Consider the following 25962-nt stretch of genomic DNA (forward strand, 5'->3'; position numbering starts at 1 on the left):
TGTGAAAAGTTTACAGACAGACGGGAATTACCAAAAGACGTAAGCCAAACAAAATGTATCTTCAAAAAAGCTAGAGCCTTCGGCTCAGGTGAGCTAAAAATGAAAAGAAATACGGGTACTATAATTCTCTAAAAACCACTGCCGCACCTTGTGCTTAATAACATATAGACTTGGGAAATGTTAACGTCGTCTTATCTTCATTTTCGTTTACGCGATATTTGAGCAGTTACGGATCGGTGGATACCAGTGACTGTTCCAGGTGTTACACTTGGGGATATGTTAACGTCGTCTAATCATCATTCTGGTTTCCGCGATATTTGCGCCGTTACGGATGGTTGGATACCAGGGTCTCCCCCACGTGTCTGAGTTCCACGGTCCGTTGAGGAAGGCGTTATGACAAGTGTTATACCACCACCCTCCTTTGTTGTGGTCTGCGCAGTTTCCCGCGTGTAAGTCGGCGTCACTGTCGTGTGTACTGAACGCTATACCAGACAGGTCTTTATCACTGGACCCTGTATTCAACATGCTGTCTCCTGTAATAAAATATAAATATTACACTATAATTGGGCTTAAATAAGTCGTGTGGCTTTGTCAACATAATCTGTAGTCATGTGCTAATTAGGTAACATTGAGACCTACTTAAGCCACGAACATGAAAATGTGAAGTAGCAGAAAAGGATTTATTTTGAAGAGGAACATTTGTGCAGTGACGTAACATCGAAGCATCCGAGGGGAGGGGGGCAGCAGAGAAAAAAAATACTTACCTGAAAAGGTTGCCAAGCGAAAAAAGATATTTGTTCAAACTCCAAAATCCTATTTCGGGGGTAGGGGGTCGAGATTGTAGAGGAAAACCTTTTTTTCAATACCTACTTCTTTTAGTGCCACTTTTTGCTAAAAATGCTACAATTCCCATATTTCTGAATACAGTAGCAAAACGGGGGATGGGGGAGGGCAACCGGCCCTTTAATGAACATTTTCAATAGTGAAGGTTATGTCTGGAAAAAACGGGGGCAGATCCCCATGTTGCTACGTGCCTGTTGTATCCTATAAAGGAATGTGTTGTAGTTTAAAGGAAACAAAGAGTAACTACACCACTCTAAGAAAATGTTTTTAAAAAAATAGAAAAGAAAAAAGTGGCACGAAAAGCACACGTGCTCTAGACCCTTTTTCAAAAATGGTACAAGAAGTCTCTGAGAGACCGTAGCTCTAATGGTCTGTATATATAAGATTCCTTTGACTCGAACCCATTTTTTAAAGTGTGACATGTACAGGGGAGGGTCAGAGAAGAGGCAGCACTGGAAAGTGGGATTTCAGGGACACCAGCTGAGTCGCAACTTTGAACCTTTCTACAACTTTATTTCGTAGGTCTAACTATTGAGAACCGCGAGAAATCAGTAAATGTACGATTCTTCTACAAATTAATCATAAAAAATGTTATCGCCATTTAAACGGCCCTGTCGCCGACAAATGAGGCATTTTACGTGAAAAAGCGACCTTATTCAAATGATGCTTCCATTTTCGACCCAAATCCAAATTCATATATTGAGGCAGTAACCATATATTCTGTTTGTAATGCAACTTATTTCTACATCTAACCTTACAAATGAGTCATGAAACACCTACCCGATATAGACACATCTCTGCAGTTAAAACTAAAACGTCAAAAGCGTAAACAATGATTTACGAGGGGTTATCAAAAAGTTAAAGGACTGGCGCTATAAAATAAAAATACTATGTTAGCTGGGTTATAGAAATTTATTGTCGACTTGAATATATACAAAAGTTGAAGTTATTCTGAAAATTTCAACTCTGTACTTTGCAAAACAATAATTTTATCGTAAAATAAATAATACAAGTTGCGGTAACAAAACTGCTGTATCCGGACAAGTATTATTGCAAATATGCAACGTCACCACGTCATGAGTACTCTCCAACTGCGACAAAACACAAACACTCTTCATGGCGATGTATCCAGGAGTGAAATATGGACTGATATTAGTCCTGTTGATAAGATCCAAGTGTCTAATTTACTGCTGACTTCAGCCCTGTGATGAAATTTTCTCCCTCGTAAATCGCCTCTCAGTCTTGAAAAGAGCGCAAGGTGCGAGATCCGGTGAGTACGGTGGGTGGGGCAGAATTTCGGCTCCTAGCTGTAAGTTGATTGTAAGTACAGTCACTACTGATATGTGAGATGGAGCATTGTCATGATGTAGAAGAATGTTTTCCCGATTTATGTAATATTCAGGCCTCTTTTTCCTAAGGGCGCCTAAATTCTTTGATAAAACCTAGAAATATAAAATCAGCAGTGCAGTTGCGTGTTAATATTTAAAAAAATATATTTTTGTTAATAATCAAAATATTCGTTCGTTTTTATAATTGCATAATCAATATTTAAATTAATTGTATTACTTATTACTTTTATTGGGTATGTGTGGATTAAATCAAAGTTTGGCCTACAGTACTTAATATTTCTTTTAATGAAATAATAGTTATATCTAACCTTTGAGTAATATTTTGCATTTACTGATCCCCCTTTAGGCACAACATGACTTAAAATAACTCAACGTGTGTCAAAAAATATTATTATAACATGTGCTTTTCACAAAATTGACAGACTCTGGCCTTTTTGGGAGGGGGTGAATTAGACCCAATCCACTGCATTGACATTTGTTTACTTTCCGGGTCAAAATTGGATATCCAATTGGATTTTGTCTACAGTTATGATTCGGTCCAAAAATTTTGTTGATCATTGCGAAATCGGCACAGAAACTTTTTTGATTCTCCAACTCTTCTGACTTTTTCAAAATCTTTTAAGAGTCTTGGCACCCATCTTGCACACACCCGGGACATTTTCAAATCTTTGTGTGCAATGTTGTAAATGGATCCACACGAGATAAATAGATCTTCACTCAACTGCGTTTATTTAATCCGTCTATCCGAGTTTAAGATTTCCCTTACTCGATGAACGTTATCTTCAGTCGTGACAAGTTTTGGGCATCCGACTCACAAATCGTCTTCACATGAGTCTCTGCCGTCTCGAAATCGTTTATGCAACTTAAAGACAAGTGATCTCGACACATTTTTACTTTCCCCTACCTGATCAAACATCTCCATGGTCTCTTTTGGGATATTTACCAAGTTGAACACAAAACTTGATAACATTCCGTGAAAAACTTTCCCCTCCGGCGTCATTTTTCACTCTCGTACAATTTTGACCAAACTCAATAAAAAATGGTTACTGAATTCCACAGAATGCACAAAATGCAGTGAAAATTTAAAATATTACGGCACAGTTGTATAAAGTCAAAGTGTAAAAATTACGGGAAAGTTTGATGTGATATAGTCATTATTTTTCAATTTATTTTTTACACTTTAAGATCAGAAATTGTCACATTTTGAGGTTGCACCGACTAGACAAAACATCGCATATGTTAAAATGTAAATGTTTTAAAAATAATAATTTAAATGTAAAATCTTCATAGTATATAGGAAAAATGTATATTTACTTATACTTCAAATTTCATTGAAGTACCTTGAACAGTATTAATTTTATAGCGCCAGTCTACAAACTTTTTGATAACCCCTCATAAGGTAGGATTCTTCTCATATTTTATTTCTTGTATTAAAAAATTGATGAAAACAATATCACAAAGTAATGGTATCAGTGAGATTAAGATTGACCGCTTGATATTCGAGGCAAGGCCAGGTCAATACCTTTGAAACGGTTGGGAGTTATATCCCTTGTGTTATATTGTATAATTAAGAAATAGCTGTAAATAATGTAATTAACAGGTTATTTGATTAAATGACTTTACAACAAAGAATGTTATAAAAATAAACATGCACTAAAAATAATTGTTTAGTTAAGGCGAGAAAAGTATGCTCAGAAAAATGTTGCCAGAAAGTCACTGAAATTTATCAACATAAAGATCATATAAGTAAGCAAATGGTCAGTGGCTTCGGGGTCGAACGTTTATAACCAAATTGCTGGTGAACGAAGCTTGGTCAGCGACATTTGTAAGTTAGTAATAATCTCAAGTGTTAAATTAATTAGTGAAGAAGCTATTGATTATATTGACAATAGGTGAACATGTATAGCCAGTTGACGGATATAGCATTACCAAGTGACGGGTTTAGCCAAGTGACTAAAAAAAGTTGGCGATTAGATTGTAAAAGCCAATTGGCTGTAGTGTTGCCAAGTGGCTAGAAATACCTTGGGGCGTTTGGTATTGACTTTCTAAAGTATTGCCAAGTGGGTATAGTCAGTCGTCGTATCTATAGCCAAGTGGAGTCGGTTATAGTCAGTATCTATAGCTTAGTGGCAGGAATATCTGTACTGTAAATATATTGTTTAAATTTAGGGGTGGGACAAAATACAAATCTTGCGATACGATACTTATCTCGATACATTAGCACGATACGATACGTATCTCGATATTAAGCTAAATTATAAAACTATTCAAAAGTATTAGCATTTTTAAAATATTTCTTTTTTTTTTGTCTTGACATTAAATCAACAAATTATTCTATATCAGATTATGTGTGCTTTGAAATTAATTCTTGAAGTTCATCAATTTCATTGACTAAAACTTTACAAAAACAACAATACATGTACATATTATTATTACCAAATTACTTTTGAGTAGTTGTTTACAAACAGTTGTGTAGTTCATCAGAGACCTCTGACTGAAATTCATTTTAAAAGCATCACATCTACATTATCATTAATTGCTTAAAGTCTGTAGCAAAGCTCTGATTACAAAAAATGTACGAGATGGACTTACAATCAAAAATATCTAATTGTTCTGCAAACGATACTTTCTGTATATAGCACGCATTACATACTGAAATTTCCTTGTCCAGTTCTCCGAGGCTGCTTAAAAGTAAAAATTTTTTACCCCTAACCAACAACTTATTAGTTCTAAAGTGTGTTTGCAATAACCAACATCGTCTGTTCGCTTCGTATAAGCCCCCATTTTCCGAAAACAGATACTTTCATTTTCAATTTTGAATAGGTCGTTCCCGTATCGTTTCGTACCGATATTTAATTGCTTGTATCGTAAACCGTATCTAAGAGGAAAATATCGGTATGTATTGGTATATCGTCCCACCCCTATTTAAATTACACACTATAGGCAAGTGTCCTCTATATTTGTATATAAAGCATTTGCTGATTTGTATATTTTGCATTTACTATTGTCCTTATAAGACTTGACATAACCAAGTACGAGCTCAAGTAGATCGCTCGGGTCCCGCACGTTACACCTTTTCCATGGATATTACGAATGAAAAAGTACTGATGCCAATCATACCAATTCGTTTTGCATAGAAAGATATTACCACAAAGGGCCTATAAGATGATTAAAAAATTGACATAAATAATTTAACTACAATAGATATTGGCTTATCCGAATTTTCTCCATGTTTCCGAATTTTTAGCATTAAGTTGGCTTTGAAAAAGTTGAAATCACTACCCCCCCCCCCCCCCCCCCCCCCCCCTGGTCAGAGACCAGAACAGCTTATGCTTGTCAATTTTTTCAGGATAGTAATGCGTCCGTCCGTCAGAGACCAGAACAGCTTATGCGATAGTAATGCGTGCGTCCGTCTGTCTGTCTGTAAACAAATTTACAAAATGCTACTCCAACAGTTTTGGTCTGATCTTAACATAATTTATCACACGAGTAGACTATTCTAAGATACATAATTCTGTGCGTCGGTTTTTTCCTACGATATACGGTGTTGCACTGGTTACTCAAAATAAAAATTTCTGTGAAATGCTTTCAAAATGCTATTTCTCCTACAGTTTTCGTCTGATTTAAATATAACTTGGCACAGAAGTAAACTATACTAAGATACATAATTCTGTGCATCGGTTTTTCATTTCGATGAACGGTGTTGCCATGGTTACTAAATAAAAGAAATTTTATAAAATGTTTTCAAAATGCTTCTCCTCCTACAGATTTGGTCTGAATTCAATATAACTTGGCACACAAGTAGACTAAACTAAGACAAGTAATTCTGTGCAATTTTTTGATTTCGATAAACTGGAAATCCACATCCAAGGAAGGCCGCAGGCCGTGGTTACTAAAAAGAGAGAAATTTCTGTGAAATGCTTTAAAAATGCTACTCCTTCTATACCTATCGTCTGATTTCAATATAACTTAGCAAACAAGTAGACTATAGGAAGATACATAATTTTCTTTATCGGTTCTTGGTTTCGATGAAAAGTGTTGCTGACAATAGAAATTTCTGTGAAATGCTTTCAAAATGCCACTCCTCCTTCAGTTTTAGTCTGATTTCAATACAACTTGGCACATATGTAGACTACACTAAGGTACATAATTCTATATATCGGTTTTTGATTTCGATGAACGGTGTTGCCGTTGTTACTTAAAATAGAAATTTCTGTGAAATTCTTTCAAAATGCTACGTCTCCTACAGTTTTGATCTAATTTCAATATAACTTGGCACACAAGTAAACTATACTCAGATACATAATTCTTTGTATCTGTTTTTGATTTCGATGAACGGTGTTGCCGTGGTTACAAAAAATAGAAAGTTTTGTGATTTTTTTTTCAAAATGCTACGTCTCCTACAGTTTTGGTCTGATTTCAATATGACTTGGCACAGAAGTAGACTACTCTATGAAACACAATTCTGCATATCGGTTTTTTGACTTCGATGCACATTATTGCCTTGATTACTAAAGAAATTTCTGTTAAATATTCTCAAAATGCTACTCCAAATACAGTTTTAGTCTGATTATTAGGACCCCGCAAGGATTTGCGGGTGCCCTATAATATTTACATCCACTGAATATTTTCTTCTTTATTTCTTAAGAAAACCCATTGCGTTCATCACTGCATGAACTACATTAGGCATATCACCTGTACAGATTTCTTGATCAGTGGCCGTTCCATCAATGAAACGTACAAAGACGTTCGCATCATTAACACAATAATTAATATTTTGAATCCTACTTAAAATGATAATTTAAACAGATATAAATATAAACAATAAAATGTCTTTCTTTGTTTGATATTACTGGAATGAACGGTCGCAGCTATTGCAGAAAGAAATTACATAACCCGCGTAGCTTACGCGGGTTATGTATTTTTTCTGCAACAGCTGCTTCCGTTCATTCCAGTAATAACAAACAAAGAAAGCATTTTATTGTTTAAGTAATCACTCTGTCTGTCCGTCTGTCTGTCTGTCCGTCATTCTTCCGTCCACAAATTTTCTTGTTTTTTTCTAATAACTTTTTTTTATGGTTGCCCAATCAAGTTCAAATTTGGTATGGTAGTTTAGTAGGCAGAATTACATATTTTGATGCTAAGTTTGGTTCTCTATGTCTTCTGGTTCGGAGCTGGGGTGGTGGGGTAGATTCCTTAACTATGCATAAGAATGAATGGGCAAAGAGAGATAACTGCTGAGAATGTTATCGTTGTACACTGGGAAGGCTTGGCAATTTGTCCTTTGGGATAAATTAACTTTCCAGAAAATCCTAAGCATTATCTTTATCTGTCACATTGAGATTAATAACTGTACCACCTCTGTCTGAAAATGAACTTTGTTTTGAAGTTAAGGTCAACTTTGAATTATTTGTACATTCTCTAAAATATGGATTTAAGATAATGTTCATACTTTATTTTGGTTAAAATACTGTACACATTGATTTTTGATAATTTGAATGAATTCGAAATTCAAGATATATATTAAGATATCATTTTTATTATTACTATTTTATTTTTTTAATTATTTTTTTTTTCTTTTTGGTTTGCTGCCTTCATGCTGTTAATTTTAACAGGTAATCAGATAATAACCCTGTTCTGTCAGAGGAAAAAAAAATTTCTTATTTTAAATTTAGAAGAAAAGGATGAGAGAGCAGTACAATTAATCCCTTGGGATTAATTATCTAGCCTGTTGCAGAAAATTTTATTTTATCTGTCACATGAGGATTAATGCACACCTTTGCCTGTAACTGATGTTTGTTTTGAAGTTAAGGTCAACCCTGGGTGACATTTGCATTCACTGAAGGCATGCATTTTATATAACACCTGCTTATTTTTTTAAATACACATTTAATTTAGTTTTTTAACAAGACATGAGGTTTTTCCTGTTTTATGTAAATACAAGGTTACTATTTACATGTTTTTATGACATTCAGGAATTATCTTGAAAATTTAAAAATAATCTTCATATATTTTTTTTAAAAATGTAATCAAGTAAAACTCTCATTCAATGACCTGCACCCTTATATTTCTACCCCTCAGCGGGGCCCTTGCTGACTAGTCAGTTTTCTAGTAATATAATGTGGCATACAAGTAGACTACACTAAGAACATAAAGAGACTAAATCAAGGATCATTATTCTATTTATTGCTGTTGTAAAATTCAATTCCCAACTCCTTAAGTAATTTTCTCTTCGTTTGTTATAAGTACAAACAAGTTGAGCTTCAGTCCCGACAGAGACTTCTGGTTCTTCAAATTCAATATGAAATGCCTACTTCAGAAATTTTTCCAAGAGTAGAATGCATAATTAAACGATTGAGTGCTATCGATTTTAAAAAATTAAATCAGTCTATATGCACAATGTTGTGTAGACTGAGCGCATAATCGACATTGAATGACATAACTTGATGCAAATTTGCGATGCGCTATTGATATTAACATTAAAATTGAAGAGTTATTGCAGAAAACAGCTCAACCGAGAAACTCGACCATTTGCAACATCTTTGTCTAAAGTATCCAGAATCGATTCTTAACTTCAGACTTCATTTAAAACCACTATATGAAATTAATTCGGTATCCTTTTTTAAACAAAAGTTATCTTAGTTTTAATTATTCGTAATCAGGAAAGGATGTCGATTCAAAAGATACGGCTTATAACAATTATAATGAATGTTCCTTCGATTTATCAAAGGTTGGTTTTACAAGTAAGGTGGTTTGACCTTCAGCATGTTACTGAGTCAAATCAAATAGTTTAGGTGAAGAACAAAATTGTAACCCTATACTTTTGTCAAGGTGATTCCATCCTACCAATTTCATGGGTTCAAATAGAAAAACTGCATTTTTATCACTCAATATAGTCTTCATTAATAATGGGAAAAAAATGTATAGATTATCATGTGTTTTAAAAAGTATGATAATATCAAATAAAATTGCATTGGCTTTGGAAGCAAATCGAAAGTTGGAGAGTAAGTGAAAGAGAAAAAAATACCGAGGGGGGAGGGGGTGCTAAACCTAAGCTCAAATGTTTATTGTCTATAATATATGTATCTTTGGAAAAAAGCATCCCCCGGTTCCGAGGCCTATGAACTGTGTGTCACCAATACATGTATATCGTTTTTATTAAGGACTTTTATTAACGTTAAGCAAAAAACTGGTTAAATTGCATAATTCTAAAAGTAAAGTTCCAAAGTAATTGCAATTTTACAAAATACTAGAATTGTGAATATCACTATCAGGGAAAGTTTTTCAATATATGTACAATATCGAAAGTGCCAGAATGCATGATGAATTATTGCCCTTGGCAAAATTTTTAACAATTGAATTATTATTTTTTAAAAAAAATCAGTTTTCTAATTCTTTCAATTATTTGCATTACATCTATTCAAAAGCATTCATCCAAAAGATAGGTGTGAATTTATATTAATTACAATTTTTGCAAAACACGTATGACATCACAGGAGGGTGGAAATTCCTTAATTTATTTTTCTGTTTATTATTGTAATGATGCTGTTTTGTCTCTAGCGTTTGATATCTTGTTTGCCTGTTACTCGGCCTGTGTTTCTGTTATTTCTGTTCGTCTGTGCCACTCTGTCCTTCTGTTAATATTTCAAGAAAATATACGACTTCTGCAATTAATTTTGAGTCATTTTTACTCGACTTAATACCTGAATTTTTTTGTAAGTTAAACAATAAAATAAGAAAATACTTCTCAATTTTGCATCATCAATTTGCTGTTATAGGCAAATATTTTAGCATCATTTAGAAAGATTGAAACATTTTATAAATTAACTTTAGTATACGTCTGTATCAGGAACCTTGAGCCCGATCTCATGTGTACAAACGGTCAAATTTCAAGGTTCGAAATGATAACATATCATTGAATGATCTGTTATTGATTATTATGTTTAGCGATATTTTACTGCGCCCGAATCGAAAGATCCGAGGCGTATATTGTTTTTATCCCATTTGTTTGTCTGTCTATCTGTTTGTCTGCAAACTTTAACCTTCGCCATAACTTTTGAACCATGAATGACAGAGACTTCATATTTGGTATGCATACTCCACTTATACAGCTCTTTCAAATGACATCAAGGTCAATGACCCTGTGACCTTGACTGTGACGTATATACTAAAAATAACTTTTTTTCCTTCAAACTTTGACCTTCACCATTACTTTTGAACCATAAAAGATAGAGACTTCATATTTAGTATGCATACACCACTAATTAAGCTCTTTTAAATGACACCATGGGCATTGACCTTGTGACCTTGACTGTGACCTATACGCTAGATATAGCTTTTTTGTCGCCAAACTTTAACCTTCGCCATAACTTTTGAACGAAGAAAGATAGATAACTTTTGAACGAAGAAAGATAGAGACTTGATATTGGGCATGTATACTCCACTTAATATTTGGCATGTATACTCCACAAATTAAGCCCTTTCACATGACATCAAGGTCAATGACCTTATGACCTTGACTGTGTCCTATATGCTGGATAGCTTTTTTGAATCTTCACCATAACTTTTGAACCATGAGAGATATCATATTTGGTATGCATACTTCGCTAATCAAGTTCTTTCAAATGACACCAAGATCAATGACCTTCTGACCTTGACTGTAACCTATATGCTAAAAGTATGTTTTTTAAACTTTGTTGCCGCCGGGCGCATAGTGTTTCACAAACACGTCTTTTTTTTTTTTTCTTTTTGATTTTTTTTTTTGGGGGGGGGGAGGTGAAGGTTTAACAACATTCAACCACAAAAAGGTATTTTCTTTATCCATACATACCTAGAGTTCCTGTTGCTGCTCCCCCGAGGAACAAACGAAACTTATCTGTCTCGTCGGACACAGAGAAGTTTTGATACATTTCATACATCGTTGTACTATTGTTAAGCGTGATAGACAGATATAAGGAGGAGTCATTGCCCTTTGTTAGTTGATGGATGACCTCATTCCCTGAAAAATACACGTCATTAGGTGTACACAATAAAAAAAGTTAAGATAACAAACAGCGATCTGACTTGAAAATTTTATAAGCAATAGCAATCTATAAACAGGGCATAAAACGCAGGTCCCTTAAAATTCAGAAATAGGATAAGCTGCCTAGATGATGTGAGCATCCCGTATTCCGGTCATACATGCATATAAAGAATTACATTTTGCATTTACCTGTATATATACAAGTTAAAATAATATATCACATACCGATCCAGTGAGATTCTTGTATTGTTCCAAACCCAGTCTTATAAGCAGCCCAATTCTTGATTAAAACTAACTGCTCCTTATAAATAATTTTTTGTAAAATAAGTTGAATAATTTTTAGCTGACTGCAGAGAAAATGCATTTTCATTCAAATCTAAACACATTTAAAACAAAAAAAATACATGACTATGCTTCCATATAAATATGACTATCCATACCTAAAAATGGCAATGTTAAACTTTGATCGTCCAAGCATCATGGTTTATAGAAATCTACCTATATAAACAAATTAAAAGCATTTTTTTACTTTTTTAATTAAAGAATTGAATAATTTTGATTAAAAGCTGACTGCAGAGAAAATGTACTCAAAAAAAAAAATGGAATGCATTTTCATTCAAATACTAAACACATTTAAAACAAGTTTGTTGCAAAAAAAAATACATCTAAACAAGATTATTTGAAAATTTTTCCATATAAATATAAGACTGTTATTCCAAGTTATAATGTGTTAATATTATATATCTCTTTTAAAAATTATTTAGATGATGTATTATAAAATAATAAAAGAAAAATAGGTAAATGCACACAGAGAAAAAAAAATTGTTAAACTTTGACTCGAACTCACAATGTGGCTACAATCCAGCTTTATCCCGGGGATAATCAAGAAGATAAAATTAAGACAGATTGTTGAATTTTAAATAATTTTATCTAAACACTATATGAGGACCACCTTTACCAAAATTATCTAAAAATGAAGTGCTCACATCCCAATAAAATTGTTCAGAAGTTTTTTTAATTACAGGTATCTCCAGTATTTACTATATTTCCATATAAATGGCGATTTTTAAAACTATCACTTGAACAAATAATTGAGTATGATCCTATTTGCTTTAACATGTATAAAAAGTATGACAAAATTTTGGGTAAACAAAGTATTTTAAAAATCACTACTAGAGTAGGCGAAAGTGACTATCAAATGCGCTATGGCTCTTTGCCCAGTTTTTCCGAATAAGAAGTTGAAATTGTGAAAAATTTTACAGACAGACGAACGCTGGACAAAATGTGATCAGAAAAACTCACTTGAGCTTACAGCTCAGGTGAGCTAAAAACTGTAGTTAATTAACTTAAAACATATCCTTACGGTCCACCCTCCATCAGCAGTTTCCATATCGCAGTAAACTTCCAGGGACACATTATTTTTATAGGGATAAATCAAGTAGGAACCGGATATTGTATGTCCTCTTTCACACAGCTCTTTACAGTCCATTGCCAAACTATCAACTATAAAAAGAACATTTTCTGTGACTCCATTTTTGAGAAATTTACCCTGAGCTCTTATTTAAATGTACTTCAATCTGATAAATCATTATTCAAACGACATTGTGGTCTTCATTAGCAAAGTCATATCTTATATAAAATTTGCAAATAAATCCTGAAATTCTTCATCTTAGACAACGAGCATCGAAAAGTTCTCCCATTTAAAACATACCTTTTGATTGTCCACCTGTAAAGGCAGCAGCCAGGAAGTACCTCCAATTCGCCTCGACTACAGCGATAATGGAACTTTCAGAACACGTGTCATGAAGACGACATTTCTTGGTCCGAGAGTTAAATCCGAAACAGCCACAACTTTGACCACAGATCGCTGAGCAAACACCCAGAGACGCCGCATCATATTCTCCTATAAGAGAAGTAGTAAATACTTTGTCGTCCAGGTCTGGGTATAAAGTGAAATTGTTAGTCGCTATCAACTGTGCTGATGCACGGACGTAATATAACAAATACAGACATAATATCACTTTACTCATGATGACTGCTTTTACTTTTTAGCCGTACATCCTTGGCTTTTTAAGTACGAAATATGTTCATCTTATATCATTGCTTCCTAAAACTAGATAGTGTCGGACACTTGTTTGGCGCAAATATCAAAACAAGTGCAAACATCAACTTTACAGCCCACTTTAAATGTAACAAATGATGGTTTAAATTGTTTATTAACAATCAATATTAAAAATTGTCAAGAATTTAAACGATCGCTATTACGAAGGGATTACGTTCCGACAGTAATAAATTATCTCTCCTTTTATCGAGTATAAAAATAGCGATTCACTTTCACATCATGATTTTTATCTACATGATCACCGTCCCAAATCAAATTATCTATTACATGCTAAAGATATGGCCCATTTAATCATTGGATTTGTATCCTATTCATAAACGCGTATTCAATTTTCATCAGGATTATTTATTTGAAATTCGTGGTTTGGAAAAAGTAGAACATCCAGTAAATTCTTAAAATATTATCAGAACACATGTTGTCCTTCATTATACTGAATTCCCCGATAGTTACGATAAACTAATTTTATAAAAAAAAAATTCTCACAAAAGATAATCTGGTAGCTTATTAACTTTACGTTTCCCTTTTACAACGAAGAAACTCCTTTCAAATAAATAAGGGAAGGGGGGGGTTAAAAACAGGAAAAACATGAATGATGCATTTACATGTACCCCATAGATTCATTTATTGAAATAGTTTATTCTGTTTGATCTATTTAAAGGAATCTTAAAGAAAAAAGTAAGAAGAAATGCGACTGTATACATACCAAACATTTTCCTTTATAGGTCACCTGAGTAAACTCAGGTGACCTATTGCTATCCTTTTCGTCCGTCGTCGTGGTTATGCGTCGTGCGTTAACATTTGAACATTTTCAGCTTCTCCTCTGCAACCACTGAACCAATTTCAACCAAATTAGGCATAAAGCATCTATGGGTGAAGGGGAACAAAAATTGTGAATTTCATGATCCCTGCCCCCCTGTGGCCTGAGAGGTGGGGCCAAAACCACTAAAATTAATGCAATCTTTAAAAGTCTTCTTCTTTACTCCTGAACATCAAGCAGTCAAACTGTTTGCATGATTGTAATCAGCATTGTGTCCTCTATAAAAATTGTGAAATTCATGGCCCTGGGGTCATGGGTTTACGGGCGGGGGCGGGGCTAAATAAGTAAATAGTAGAAATGCATTATTTCTTTGAAAATCGTCTTCTCTGCTCCTGGGTATTAAATAAACCAATTTAGTACATAGTTATGATTAGCAAGAGTGCCTCTACCAAAATTGTGAATTTTATGGCCCCAGGGTCATGGATTCTGGTGTTAGGGCGGGGCTGTATTGATTATACATGCATAGTGAAAAAACATTAAATCTTTGAATATTTTCTTCTTTGCTCCTAGGTTTTAAGCAGATGAACTACCTATATAGTTAAAAGTAATCCCTAATCTTCAAGAATTGTAAATTTCAAGGCCCCAGGGTCAGTTGTAGAATAGAGGGGGGGGGGGCTGTACTTATATACTGAAAATGAAAGAATTGTTTGAAATGTGCTCCTTGGTATTAATCAAATATTTTTGAAAAGCGAGAATGCCTTTCCAAAAATAGTGCAATGTGAGGATCTAGGCCTAAGAGTCAAGGGTTCATGTGTGGTAGCAGCACTACTGATTATTGCTGAATATTACTGATTAGTTGAAATGCATTTTTTGTTCCCTACCCTGCTTATGGGTATAAAGTAACCAAACTAAGGAAATGCTAAGTGTATAGTTATGATGACCAAATTGCAAATGCTATAGCATTTGGCTTAAAACATGGATCAAATTCAATCACTGGAAAGTTGTTGAATAATGCTCAGGTGACCTATAAGGCCCATGGGCCTCTTGTTTATCTAGAGTATACATGTTTATTATCCTATCAGAAAAACACCTTATACATGCTGGGAAACTATTGGTATAACTTTGGTCTTAAGTTAAAGACGTACAATAGATATGATTGTTAAGAAACCATTTCAAAATGTTTTTATTTATATCTATTAAAATCAGTGGATTATGAGATTCAGATATTGATTAAATTAATTTATAAATAAAATAAATTCCACATGTTGGAAACAGCGATAAAAACTTTGGATGCATCAAACGTCAAAAGACGTGGATAAAAACAATCTGCGTCGAAATTTTTGAATTCACATTGTAAATAATAATTCGACTGACCAAATCCGTACCGGACCTGTTTACCCTTAACGTCATCTCTCAGTATTTTTGATCCGATTTGTCCGTGAGATTTACCATTTGCCAGAAAGAGTTCGCTTTCCATTGATTTAACGTATATAATTAGAGATCACCTGCTTTTTTTGATTACGAAAACATGGTTAAATAACACGTTCTTTGTCATTTTATACCACAGCATTTTTGTCAACTCGAAATCACAGATGTGCTTGAAATCTCTTTCTTTTCTAGTGATTAAAAGGCCTGAAACTGAGACAGATCATAAGGATGTTTGATTGATTTTTTAATGTCTCTCAACAATTTTTACTCATTAAGACGCCAGCAAGCTGGAGAGCTGCAAATTTTGTCCTCTACTCAACACTATAGGCCATCAAGCATTGAGGGGTCTGTTTCGTTCCAGCACTTACTGCGACAAAGGACCTCGGTTTATACGGTCTGATTTGAAGGGCCGGTCTCATATTTTCACTATATAATCTATAGAGCCCCATCCTAACCCCTGACCCTGGGGCCATAAAATTCACAATTTTGGAAGAGGCACACTTGCTCATCATAACTACACACTTAGTTAGTTTATTTAATAACTAGGAGCAGAGAAGATGATTTTAAAAGAATTCATGTATTTTCACTGAATAATCAATAGAGCCACACCCTAACACCAAAACCCTGACCCTGGAGCCATTAAATTCACAATTTGGGTAGAGGCACTCTTGCTCATCATAACTATATGTACTTAGTTGGTTTATTATATACCCAGGAGCAGAGAAGAAGATTTTATAAGAATTCTTGTATTTTCACTATATACTTATTTAGCCCCGCCCTAGCACTAGAACCCCTGACCCCAGGGCCATGAATTTCACAATTTTGGTAGAGGACTGAATGCTGATTACAATCTTGCAAATTGTTTGACTTCTTAATGTCCAGAAGTAAAGAAGAAGATTTTTAAAAATTGCACTAATTTTAGTGGTTTTTGCCCCACCCCTCAGGCCCCAGGGGGGCAGGGATCATGAAATCACAATTTTTGTTCCCTTTCACCCATAGATGCTATGTGCCAAATTTGGTTGAAATTGGTTAAGTGGTTGCAGAGAAGAAGCTGAAAATGTTAAAATGTTAACGCACGACGGACCGATCATTACCGCTACATTTTACCTGCCAAAAACAACTCATTACCGCTACATATTGAATCAGTCCAAAACAACTCATTACCGCTACATATCGAGTTAGCAAGGTATGGTTACACTGGCATGGCTTCCACTTTATTAACCACGTGACAAAGGGAGGTGTTATTGTACAATGATTATAATGATTAGGGAGTAGTCATTAATTAATACAAAATACTGTTACATCCCCCTTTCTTTAAAATGTCAAGTTTACAGATTTCTGCTAATACCGAAACTTTACTGTCTTTGAATTATTGTCCATTTCAGTGTTTGAATACCATGATCAAATAACTATTAAACTTTAAACAAAACATTGTTTACATTCAACATGCAACATTACATCATAGAATGAGAAATTAAGATTTGATTAATGACAATCAATCAAATGCAAGGCTATTTGCCCTGTTAGGGAGACTAGGGATTATTATGCCCTCAACACAGTCTTCCTATGCAAACTAAACATACAAACAGTCTTAACTCAACAAGTACAATGTCATGATTAACATGAAGTTCTAAGCTTAACTTAGAAATAGGTAGACGAGGATTTATCATTACCTCTTTCACTATCTACCTATGCCCTACACATCACGATAACGCATTAGTTTCACAACTACACGACCACTACGTGTCTTCATCGGACTTGAAGAGACTGGTTGCTTTGGACGCTGAACAGGTGCGGAATCTAGTGTATTGCGTAGTTCTGATATTGGTGGAGCTGGACTTGGTTCACTGTTGCCTATTGTAGGAACTGGATCATCATTGCGCTGTGATTGGTCAGTCAGCGGTTCAGGCTCTGAATTTTCATGATCAGGACGGAATGGTTCTCGACTAAATCGGAGATGACGTCGATTGCATCTGTATACACGTCCATCCTCAGTTCTCACTTTGTACGATCTGACATCACTCTGTTCCTGAACAAATGCTTTTTTCCATCCTTTTTCATTTCCTGTAGGTCTGATGCGAACAATATCTCCTTCTGATAAGGGTTTTAGTTCCTTGGCTCCTCGATTATAGTAGTATGTCTGACGTTCCTTGCGTTCAAAGAGTTTTTCCCTGGTGCGGTCAGCATAACGTGGTCTGAGTAGATGTTCCGCTACTGGTAATAGTGTCTTAGTGCGTCTACCAAAGATTCGTTGTGCAGGTGAGTAGCCTATTCCTTGAGTAGGCGTATTGCGTAGATCCAGGAGCGCCAAGAATGGATCTTTTCCGTCCATTACACACTTGTGAATAAGTCGTTTGGCAATCTTTACAGAGTTCTCCGCCTTGCCATTAGATTGCGCATATCTGGGCGATGATGTTACGTGCTCAAATTCGTAACTTTTACTGAACTCGGCAAACTCTCGACTTCCAAATGGCGGTCCATTGTCTGATATTACTCGATCTGGAATTCCATGACGTGCAAATTGCGATTTCATCATGCGAATGATCGAACTTCCTGTTTTACCATGAAGTCTTTCCACCTCAAAGTAATCTGAATAATAATCTGCAAGTATGAGGTAATCTTTACCTTCACATTCAAATAGGTCACATCCTATGGTTTGCCACGGACGAGCAGGAATCTCATGGCTGATCATAGGTTCCTCCTGTTGATCATCCTGGTAAGTATTACATGCAGCACATTGACCAATGTATGATTCAATGTCCTTCGACATATTTGGCCAATAGACATACAGTACCGACCGGACACAACCTAACAGCAGAGCGAACCCGGAGCGGACCCCGGGTTCGCTTCCCGGGTTCGCTCGGGGTCCGCTTCGGGTTCGCTTTCAGAAATTTTGGGACCGCTCCGGGTGCGCTCCGGGTTCGCTCGGGGTCAGCTTTGGGTCCGCTAGAGCGAACCCGGCGTTCGCTTCCTGGGACCGCTTTACGCACTGATGCGTGAAGCGGACCCCGCTTTAATCTTACCGCCAGTAAGCCCCGCCCCTTGTATACTCAATACAGTAATGGTATTGTGGATCGATCATTGTTGTTTATGCGACGATGCGGACATCTACACTGTACATGTAAACAGTGATATAATGGAGAACATTGATAGATTTTCTAAAATTCAACTGTACATTCGACGTTGATTTACATGTACATGAATAATTGATTTCCTTGATTTCTCGATTCCGAGAAATTCAAACTAATTTAACAGCGGGTTATAAGGCATTTATTTTCTTAAGTTATAACGAGAAAACAAAAAAGAAGAGGAAGAAAAGAGTGTTGAATTGATTTTCAGTGTATCGAATGGTGTACAAGTGAAACTGACGAAAGAAATCTAAACAAAATACCTTTTAAATTCATGCTTCATATAGTTTAAAAATACATTGTTATTCCTTACGTTTTGCTAAATCGTATTTTAAATGTTTGCTTAACACATGAATTATGATATCGCATCTATAAATTGCATGTAACCCTTTGTACATCTGATATATTAAGATTTCATTTATAGTAGTTACACATTAAAAGTTCGTAATAAATATTTACCGGACATTTTCTAAACAAAATAATTACACTGTATATTAAATCTTTTTCACTGTCAGAATTTTAGAGCAAGGATGATTTTTATCAGAATAAAGAAAAAAGCAAGTAATAATTGTTCTCCCGACCCGCTAAGAATATATTAATATATGCCCCCTATTTCACACACACATTGTCTATAAAAATTCTAATTATTTTATTTATGATTTCTCAATTTACGTGTTACCTTAAATTATTCAAAATTTACATCAAAATTATTGATCTTCTTGATCTTCTTGGGCATGAAAAAAATGCGTGTATATGAAAATCTTCCTTCGTGATGCACAGATTGAAGTCATTCCGCCCTAATTGTATTAACAAACTGAATTACTTCACCAGAATGAAAGTGAATTAGACCCAATTTCTGATGATACTTAACAAGATTATTCTTTCAATTTAGTGTATCTCTACAGTTAGTTTGCGTTACCAACTCTCGAACAACCAAAATAACTATTTGTATTGCTTACGCCTCTATTAATTATTTTTTCCCAATAATTAGTCCTGAAACATTTCAAAATTTATAATAGATCATAATTCATATGTTAAAATACCCCTTCTATATTATATTTTGCAAAGTAAAGTTACGCCATTTTGAGAGAATGAAACAATGTACGATTTACTAAATGTCGTGATTAATTAGCGTAATTAATTCGTTCAATTATGTAAACCGCACTTCACTTGAGTATACCCCGATAAACCAGACGTATTTCATAGTGGTCCGGATTTCTTTCTTTAATAATGTTTATATAAATTTCAAATTCAACATATAACTATGTAAATATATAGTGTATAGAAATGAGAGTTTACAGTTATGATCTCTTTCGTCTTGATGTTTCCTATATCTATTTACATTTAAGTATTGGGCACGTAATATTCAGGACTAAACTGTTAGTATCTTGAGATGATGAAATTTTACAATAATTGTCGAAGACCAACTATATTTCTTTTCTCCTCTTTTTGTCCGTAAAAATTGTAATATCAATTGATTTCTATTTTTATACATTGACTGATGTATTTTCCCAATTTATTTACCAAATAGATTTTAAATACTGGTATAAAAAAAACTTTAGAAGATAAAAACGTTAATATTCATGTATACTTTTACTTGGAAAATTAAAACATATAATTAATTAATTGCTTTAATAAAAAAGAAAATAAATATTTAAATATAAAATACAACCCGTAGAATTAAAATAAATAAATATTAAATAATATTTTAGTTATCATAATAGATTTACACAGCACATTCATACGTCTAGCTTTATGTACAGTGTTTGGATTTATATCGAATTAAATCAACACGTTCGATCTTATATCCTAATCGACAGATCAATATAATATTTTGATTGGTTGATGCGCTGATTGGTTAATCGCTAATCCTGATTGACAGCTCTGTAAAGAAATACCGAACCCGCGTTCGCTCTCTGGGACCGCTGCTGAATTTGGGGTTCGCTCTCTGGGTCCGCTTCGGGTTCGCTCGGGGTCCGCTACGGGTTCGCTTTGGGTGCGCTCCGGGTTCGCTCGGGGTTAGCCCTAGCGGACCCGGAGCGGACCCAGAGTACGAACCCGGGGTCCGCTCCGGGTTTGCCTTCTGTTAGGTTGTGTCCGGTCGGTACTGTAGTCCTGGGCACGACGGATACACCCTTGGATACCAATATGAGAGTTATGTATTGTACAGCGTATAATACGCTGTACTATACTATGTGTGATAGATTTAGGTACAACAACTCGCTCGGCCTTGTAGATGACACCATTCTGAACGACTAACTCCTCTCTAAATGGAAAATACACTTGTATATCAGGGTGGACTTCCTTTGACGAGTCAGGCCATCCCTCAAGTATGATCTTCTTCAATAACTGTAGAGAGTCATCCCTTTCTGTAGCTTCCTTTATCTGTGAATATCGTTCCTCAGATATTGCTAAGTAGGCGCGATGGTTGATGCTATGTATGTCATGAATGTTCTCCTCAACTGAATCAGAGTCAGCAATAAGATAGGCCCTACTTAAGGTGTCAGCAAAATACATCTCTGTGCCCTTTTTGTACTCAATGCTGTAGTCAAATTTCTGCAGTCTTAATAGCATTCGCTGAAGACGCTTGGGTGCACTGTGAAGGTTTTTACGTGCAATGATTTCCAGGGGTTTATGGTCAGACTGTATATTAACATGCCGTCCATATGTGTAATTCTCGAAATGTTCCATGCCAAACACTGCTGCTAAAGTCTGAATTCCTGCCTTGTCTTCTGGGGTAGGCATCTCATGTATCGCCTTGAGTTTCTGTGGGTCAACACTCAACCCATCCTTGCTGATCACATATCCCAGATATGTCACTGATGTGAGCTTAAGTTTCATCTTACTCTGGTTAAGCCTTATGTTTTTCTCCATGCATCTCTGCATTAGGGCTCGAAATTTCACATCATGGTCCCTTTCAGCTTCCTCGTCTGTCTCACCACAGCCATAAATTAGCACATCATCATGTATAGGTCTGATGTCTGGAATACCACTTAAGGCGTCGTCCACTCTCCTTTGGAACTCCTCAGGTGCTACCGAGATTCCAAATGGCATCCTCAACCAGCGATATTTGCCCCATGGTGTAGCAAATGTAGTTAGATAGCTGCTCTCACTGTCGAGCTCAATGTGCCAAAACCCATCTTTTGCGTCAACAATGGAGAAAATACGAGCTTGATGCAAGTCAGGTAAAATATCCTCAATAGTAGGTGTTGGGTAATGGTTCCGCATTAATGCCTCGTTGAGTGGTTTCGGATCAATACATAGGCGAATGTCACCATTGCGTTTAGGAGCCACCACTAAGGCAGATACCCAGTCAGTCGGTGTGTTTACAGGTTTAATGACACCTAACTTCTCCAGTCTGTTTAGCTCTTCTTTCACTTTTGGTTTCAAGGCTAATGGTATTTTCCGAGGCGGTAACTGTACAGGTCGCACACTGTCCTTGACCTCCAAATGAAGCTTACCGTCCAGTTTTCCGAGATCCTTGAACACATTTGCATACTTCTCATTAATTTCTTCTTTAATGTCAATCTGCGAAATGACATCATTCTGAACTTGTGTCTTTGTGAGGAATTTGTCCGTATGCACAGTAATAAGTTCCATTCCTTCAATAGCTCGTTTGCCCAGAATACAATGTAGTTCTTTGCCTGGCACAATGAGGAATTCTAGATTATACTTTTTTCGATTGCACGGATTTCGAACAGACATCCTGATGGTGCCCAAGGCTTTAGTTTCAGTTTTGTTGTACATCTGTAGGGTAACATCAGTTTTCTTCAGATTCTGAAATTCCTTGTCAGCTGTGAGACGCACGTACACATGAGCAGGTAAGATATTAGCTGTAGATCCATTGTCCAATTGGAACTCCACATATTTGACCTGGATATTCATTACAGCTGTATGACGTTTAGATGAAAGTGAGTGCACTTGTTCAATAACGAGAACGAGTTCATCGGATGAGTCGCTTTCATGGGTCTTTATATCATGAACTTGTGACTTTCTGCGATTCCATGTACCACGACGTTTTTCACGATGTTTTGCTCTAGGAGGCTCTTTGTTGGGACACTTCCTTTCGAAATGGTTCTGCTCACCACACGAGTTGCAAGTCTGTCCAAACGCTGGGCATTTCTCTCGGCTGCGCGGATGTGTTCTCCCACAGTATCGACATGACTGAATGGTTGGTATGGATTGTGTGTCTCTACGTTTCTCAGTCTTACCACGATTATCTTGTTTCACTTTCTGCTTGAACTTGACATGGTGAACATCTGCAATAGACTTGAGCTGAGATTCAGATTTCTCATTCGATCGGCATATATCTATGCAACGCTGAAGGTCTAGATTCTTCTCCTGTAACAACTTTTTACGGGTATGGTTATCTCGAACTCCGATAACAATGCGATCCCTTATCATCTCATCCTCCATGTCCCCGAATTTACATGTTTTCACTAGTGTACGCAATTCCGCAACATATGCATCTATATATTCTTACTGTTCCTGATTTCTACAGTTAAATGTGTAACGCTCATATATGACGTTGGTTTGACCTACACAGTAAGTGTCAAGTGCAGTGATAACCTTATCAATGTTCTTTTTGTCTTCATCTGAATCAAATTTTAGTCCATCCACAACATATAACCCATCTGATCCTAAACAAGTGAGGAATGTTGCACATCTGAGTTGAGAATCTCTCTCCCTTAACCCCGTAGCGATCTCATAATTTTCCCACACTCGTTTGAAATGTTTCCAATTGAAAGCGAGGTCACCTTTCAAATCTAAGGGCGTAGGAAATGGAATATTCATAGAGAAAAGATTTACTGCAGCTGGAGCCGCTTCAACTTGCTCATTCTCTTCAGGCATGGTTTTGCACGACAGAGGAAATGCGGTCCAAAAAGAAATCGGGTAGATTCTTTAATATTTGGAGCAATATAAACAAATGACGGCGATCAAGACGTATGACTCACCACATTTATACTTCTGACACCATGTTTCACGAAGTACTGTATCAATAAATGAGTAGCAAAGTTGAAGTAAAAACAAGCATGGCTTTTGACATGGCTTCCACTTTATTAACCACGTGACAAAAAGAGGTGTTATTGTACAATGATAATAATGATTAGGGAGTAGTCATTAATTAATACAGAATACTGTTACAAGTGTATTTACCATTAACCAATTAATATCTATTGTGTAAGTTACTTGTACCAAAGGACCAATGAGAGAAAAGCTGCTTGACAGTTAGCACCGCCCACTTCATCCTGTCAAGCCATGGTCCGGAGTCTGTATAAATACCTTTCTCCATCTGAACGGATTGTAGTTTGAATGTTGCGTCTGGGTATCGTCGATCAAAACAATTCGGAATGATTGTTTTGATCATTATTGGGTACTTGTGAAGATGTTTCAGCTTCGACTGAGGGCTAGATTTTTGTCAGGAACAGAGGTAGCGATCGTAAACTATGTTATTTTAAAGCTGTTTTTCCTTTCAACGATCGATTTTATTTATTTTTAAGGGGGGGGGGGGGTCAAAGGAAAACATGGCCGATTGAACTTTTATTTATAGCGATCAATGTACAACCAGAAGTCTCTGTCGAAACTGAAGCTCTACTGGTTTGAACTTATAGCAAAGGAAGAGAAAAGTACTTAAGCAGCTGGGATTTGAAACTAAATAGAGTAATGATCGTTGATAAAGTCTCTTTATGTTCTTAGTGTAGTCTACTTGTGTGCCAAGTTATACTGAAATCAGACCAAAACTGTATTAGGAGTAGCATTTTGAAACAATTTTACAGACATTTCTATTTTTAGTAACCACGGCAACACCGTTCATCAAAATTAAAATTCGATAAACAGAATTATGTATCTTAGTGTATTCTACTTATGTGCCAAGTTATATTGAAATCAGACCAAAACTGTAGGAGGAGTAGCATTTTGAAACAATTTTACAGATATTTCTATTTTTAGTAACCACGGCAACACCGTTCATCGAAATCAAAAACCGATAAATAGAATTATGTATCTTAGTGTATTCTACTTGTGTGCCAAGTTATAATGAAATCAAACCAAAACTGTAGGAGGAGTAGCATTTTGAAAGAATTTCACAGAAATTTCTATTTTTAGTAACCACGGCAACACCGTTCATCAAAATCAAAAACCGATACACAGAATTATGTATCTTAGTGTATTCTACTTGTTTGCCAAGTAATACTGAAATCAGACCAAAACTGTAGGAGAAGTAGCATTTTGAAAGAATTTCACAGAAAATTCTATTTTTAGTAACCACGGCAACACCGTTCATCGAAATCAACAACCGATACACAAAATTATGTATCTTAGTGTTGTCTACTTGTGTGCCAAGTTATACTGAAATCATACCAAAACTGTAGGAGGAGTAGCGTTTTGAAAGAATTTCACAGAAATTTCTATTTTTAGTAACCACGGCAACACCGTTCATCGAAATCAAAAACCGATACACAGAATTATGTATCTTAGTGTAGTCTACTTGTGTGCCAAGTTATATTGAAATTAGACCAAAACTGTAGGAGTAGCATTTTGAAAAATTGTTTACAGACAGACGGATGTACGACGGAAACATTACTATCGCATAAGCTCTTCTGGTCTCTGACCAGTAGAGCTAAAGACCGCGAAATGATTTCTGACATTTTAATATAAGTTTGAATGGCACTGCAAGTAAAAAAAAAACGGGCACCTTTGATGTGAAATAACTATTTGGAGACAAGAATAAGAAAGAATTTCAAGCATTTGAGATAGAACGTAACAGGATATGCTTTGTAAAAATACCGAGTGATAATCGACAAATTAATGTTAGTATTCTTGAAATTTAAAATGTTAACTAAACTCATTTATCAGCTATTGCCAAAGTTTTGAAATTTACACCATTCATTCATCAGTCAAGGTTTTGTCACATTATGGCTCGATGCCAAATTGTGGGCATGACTTAAAAACGGTGGTTCTTCTGACAAATACACCACAGCAACATCAAAGTAAAATCTGAATTTACCGCCAGTCCTATGGTACAAATGAGTTCTAATCAACAGAATTTACTGCCTATCTAATCAGAATGAGTATACTTATATAAATAACTCTGCAGTCGAAATTTAATCATTTAGCTTCATCTAAACGTTATGGCCACAATTGAGAAATTTGTTACAAATTGAGGGAATGCCGGCTTACTTATCGATGGTTATTAATTTAGAAAACAACAATATGTCAAGCAGATGGCTTTCAACGCTTTAGCGATAGTGTAAAAAAACATTTTATAAAACTTACAACTTTATCTATGAACAGTGCTTGATTTTCCAAGCCCT

The 25962-nt window shown here is 35.6% G+C and overlaps 2 protein-coding genes across 2 annotated transcripts; both read right to left on the minus strand.

The window, feature by feature from the left end:
* Positions 1-263: 263 nt before the first annotated feature.
* LOC134236367 (ficolin-1-like) lies at positions 264-13453 on the minus strand. The gene is made up of 5 exons (XM_062718531.1): positions 12926-13453; positions 12578-12717; positions 11440-11515; positions 11023-11190; positions 264-533 (listed from the first exon to the last, which is right to left on the minus strand). The coding sequence occupies exons 1-5, from the start codon at positions 13242-13244 to the stop codon at positions 280-282; spliced, it is 957 nt and encodes a 318-aa protein (XP_062574515.1). The 5' UTR covers positions 13245-13453; the 3' UTR covers positions 264-279.
* A 3764-nt stretch (positions 13454-17217) lies between these two features.
* On the minus strand, positions 17218-23065 carry LOC134236368 (uncharacterized protein K02A2.6-like). The gene is made up of 2 exons (XM_062718532.1): positions 20837-23065; positions 17218-18234 (listed from the first exon to the last, which is right to left on the minus strand). The coding sequence occupies exons 1-2, from the start codon at positions 23063-23065 to the stop codon at positions 17218-17220; spliced, it is 3246 nt and encodes a 1081-aa protein (XP_062574516.1).
* Positions 23066-25962: the final 2897 nt, after the last annotated feature.

Source organism: Saccostrea cucullata, unplaced genomic scaffold (genome assembly GCF_032062105.1).
Source record: "Saccostrea cucullata isolate Sc308-1 unplaced genomic scaffold, CSIRO_AGI_Scuc_v1 ctg18133, whole genome shotgun sequence".
In the NCBI taxonomy this organism is placed as follows: Eukaryota; Metazoa; Mollusca; class Bivalvia; order Ostreida; family Ostreidae; genus Saccostrea; species Saccostrea cuccullata.

Coding starts and splice junctions, on each gene's coding strand:
- LOC134236367 (XM_062718531.1), bottom strand. CDS start 13,244: ATGAGTAAAGTGATATTATGTCTGTATTTGTTATATTACGTCCGTGCA. Junction 11,191..11,439: donor ACAAGAATCTCACTGGATCG/GTATGTGATATA, acceptor TGTATTTTTCAG/GGAATGAGGTCATCCATCAA. Junction 534..11,022: donor AGCAGCAACAGGAACTCTAG/GTATGTATGGAT, acceptor ATTTTATTACAG/GAGACAGCATGTTGAATACA.
- LOC134236368 (XM_062718532.1), bottom strand. CDS start 23,065: ATGGAGGATGAGATGATAAGGGATCGCATTGTTATCGGAGTTCGAGAT. Junction 18,235..20,836: donor AATCTATCACACATAGTATA/GTACAGCGTATT, acceptor AATACTTACCAG/GATGATCAACAGGAGGAACC.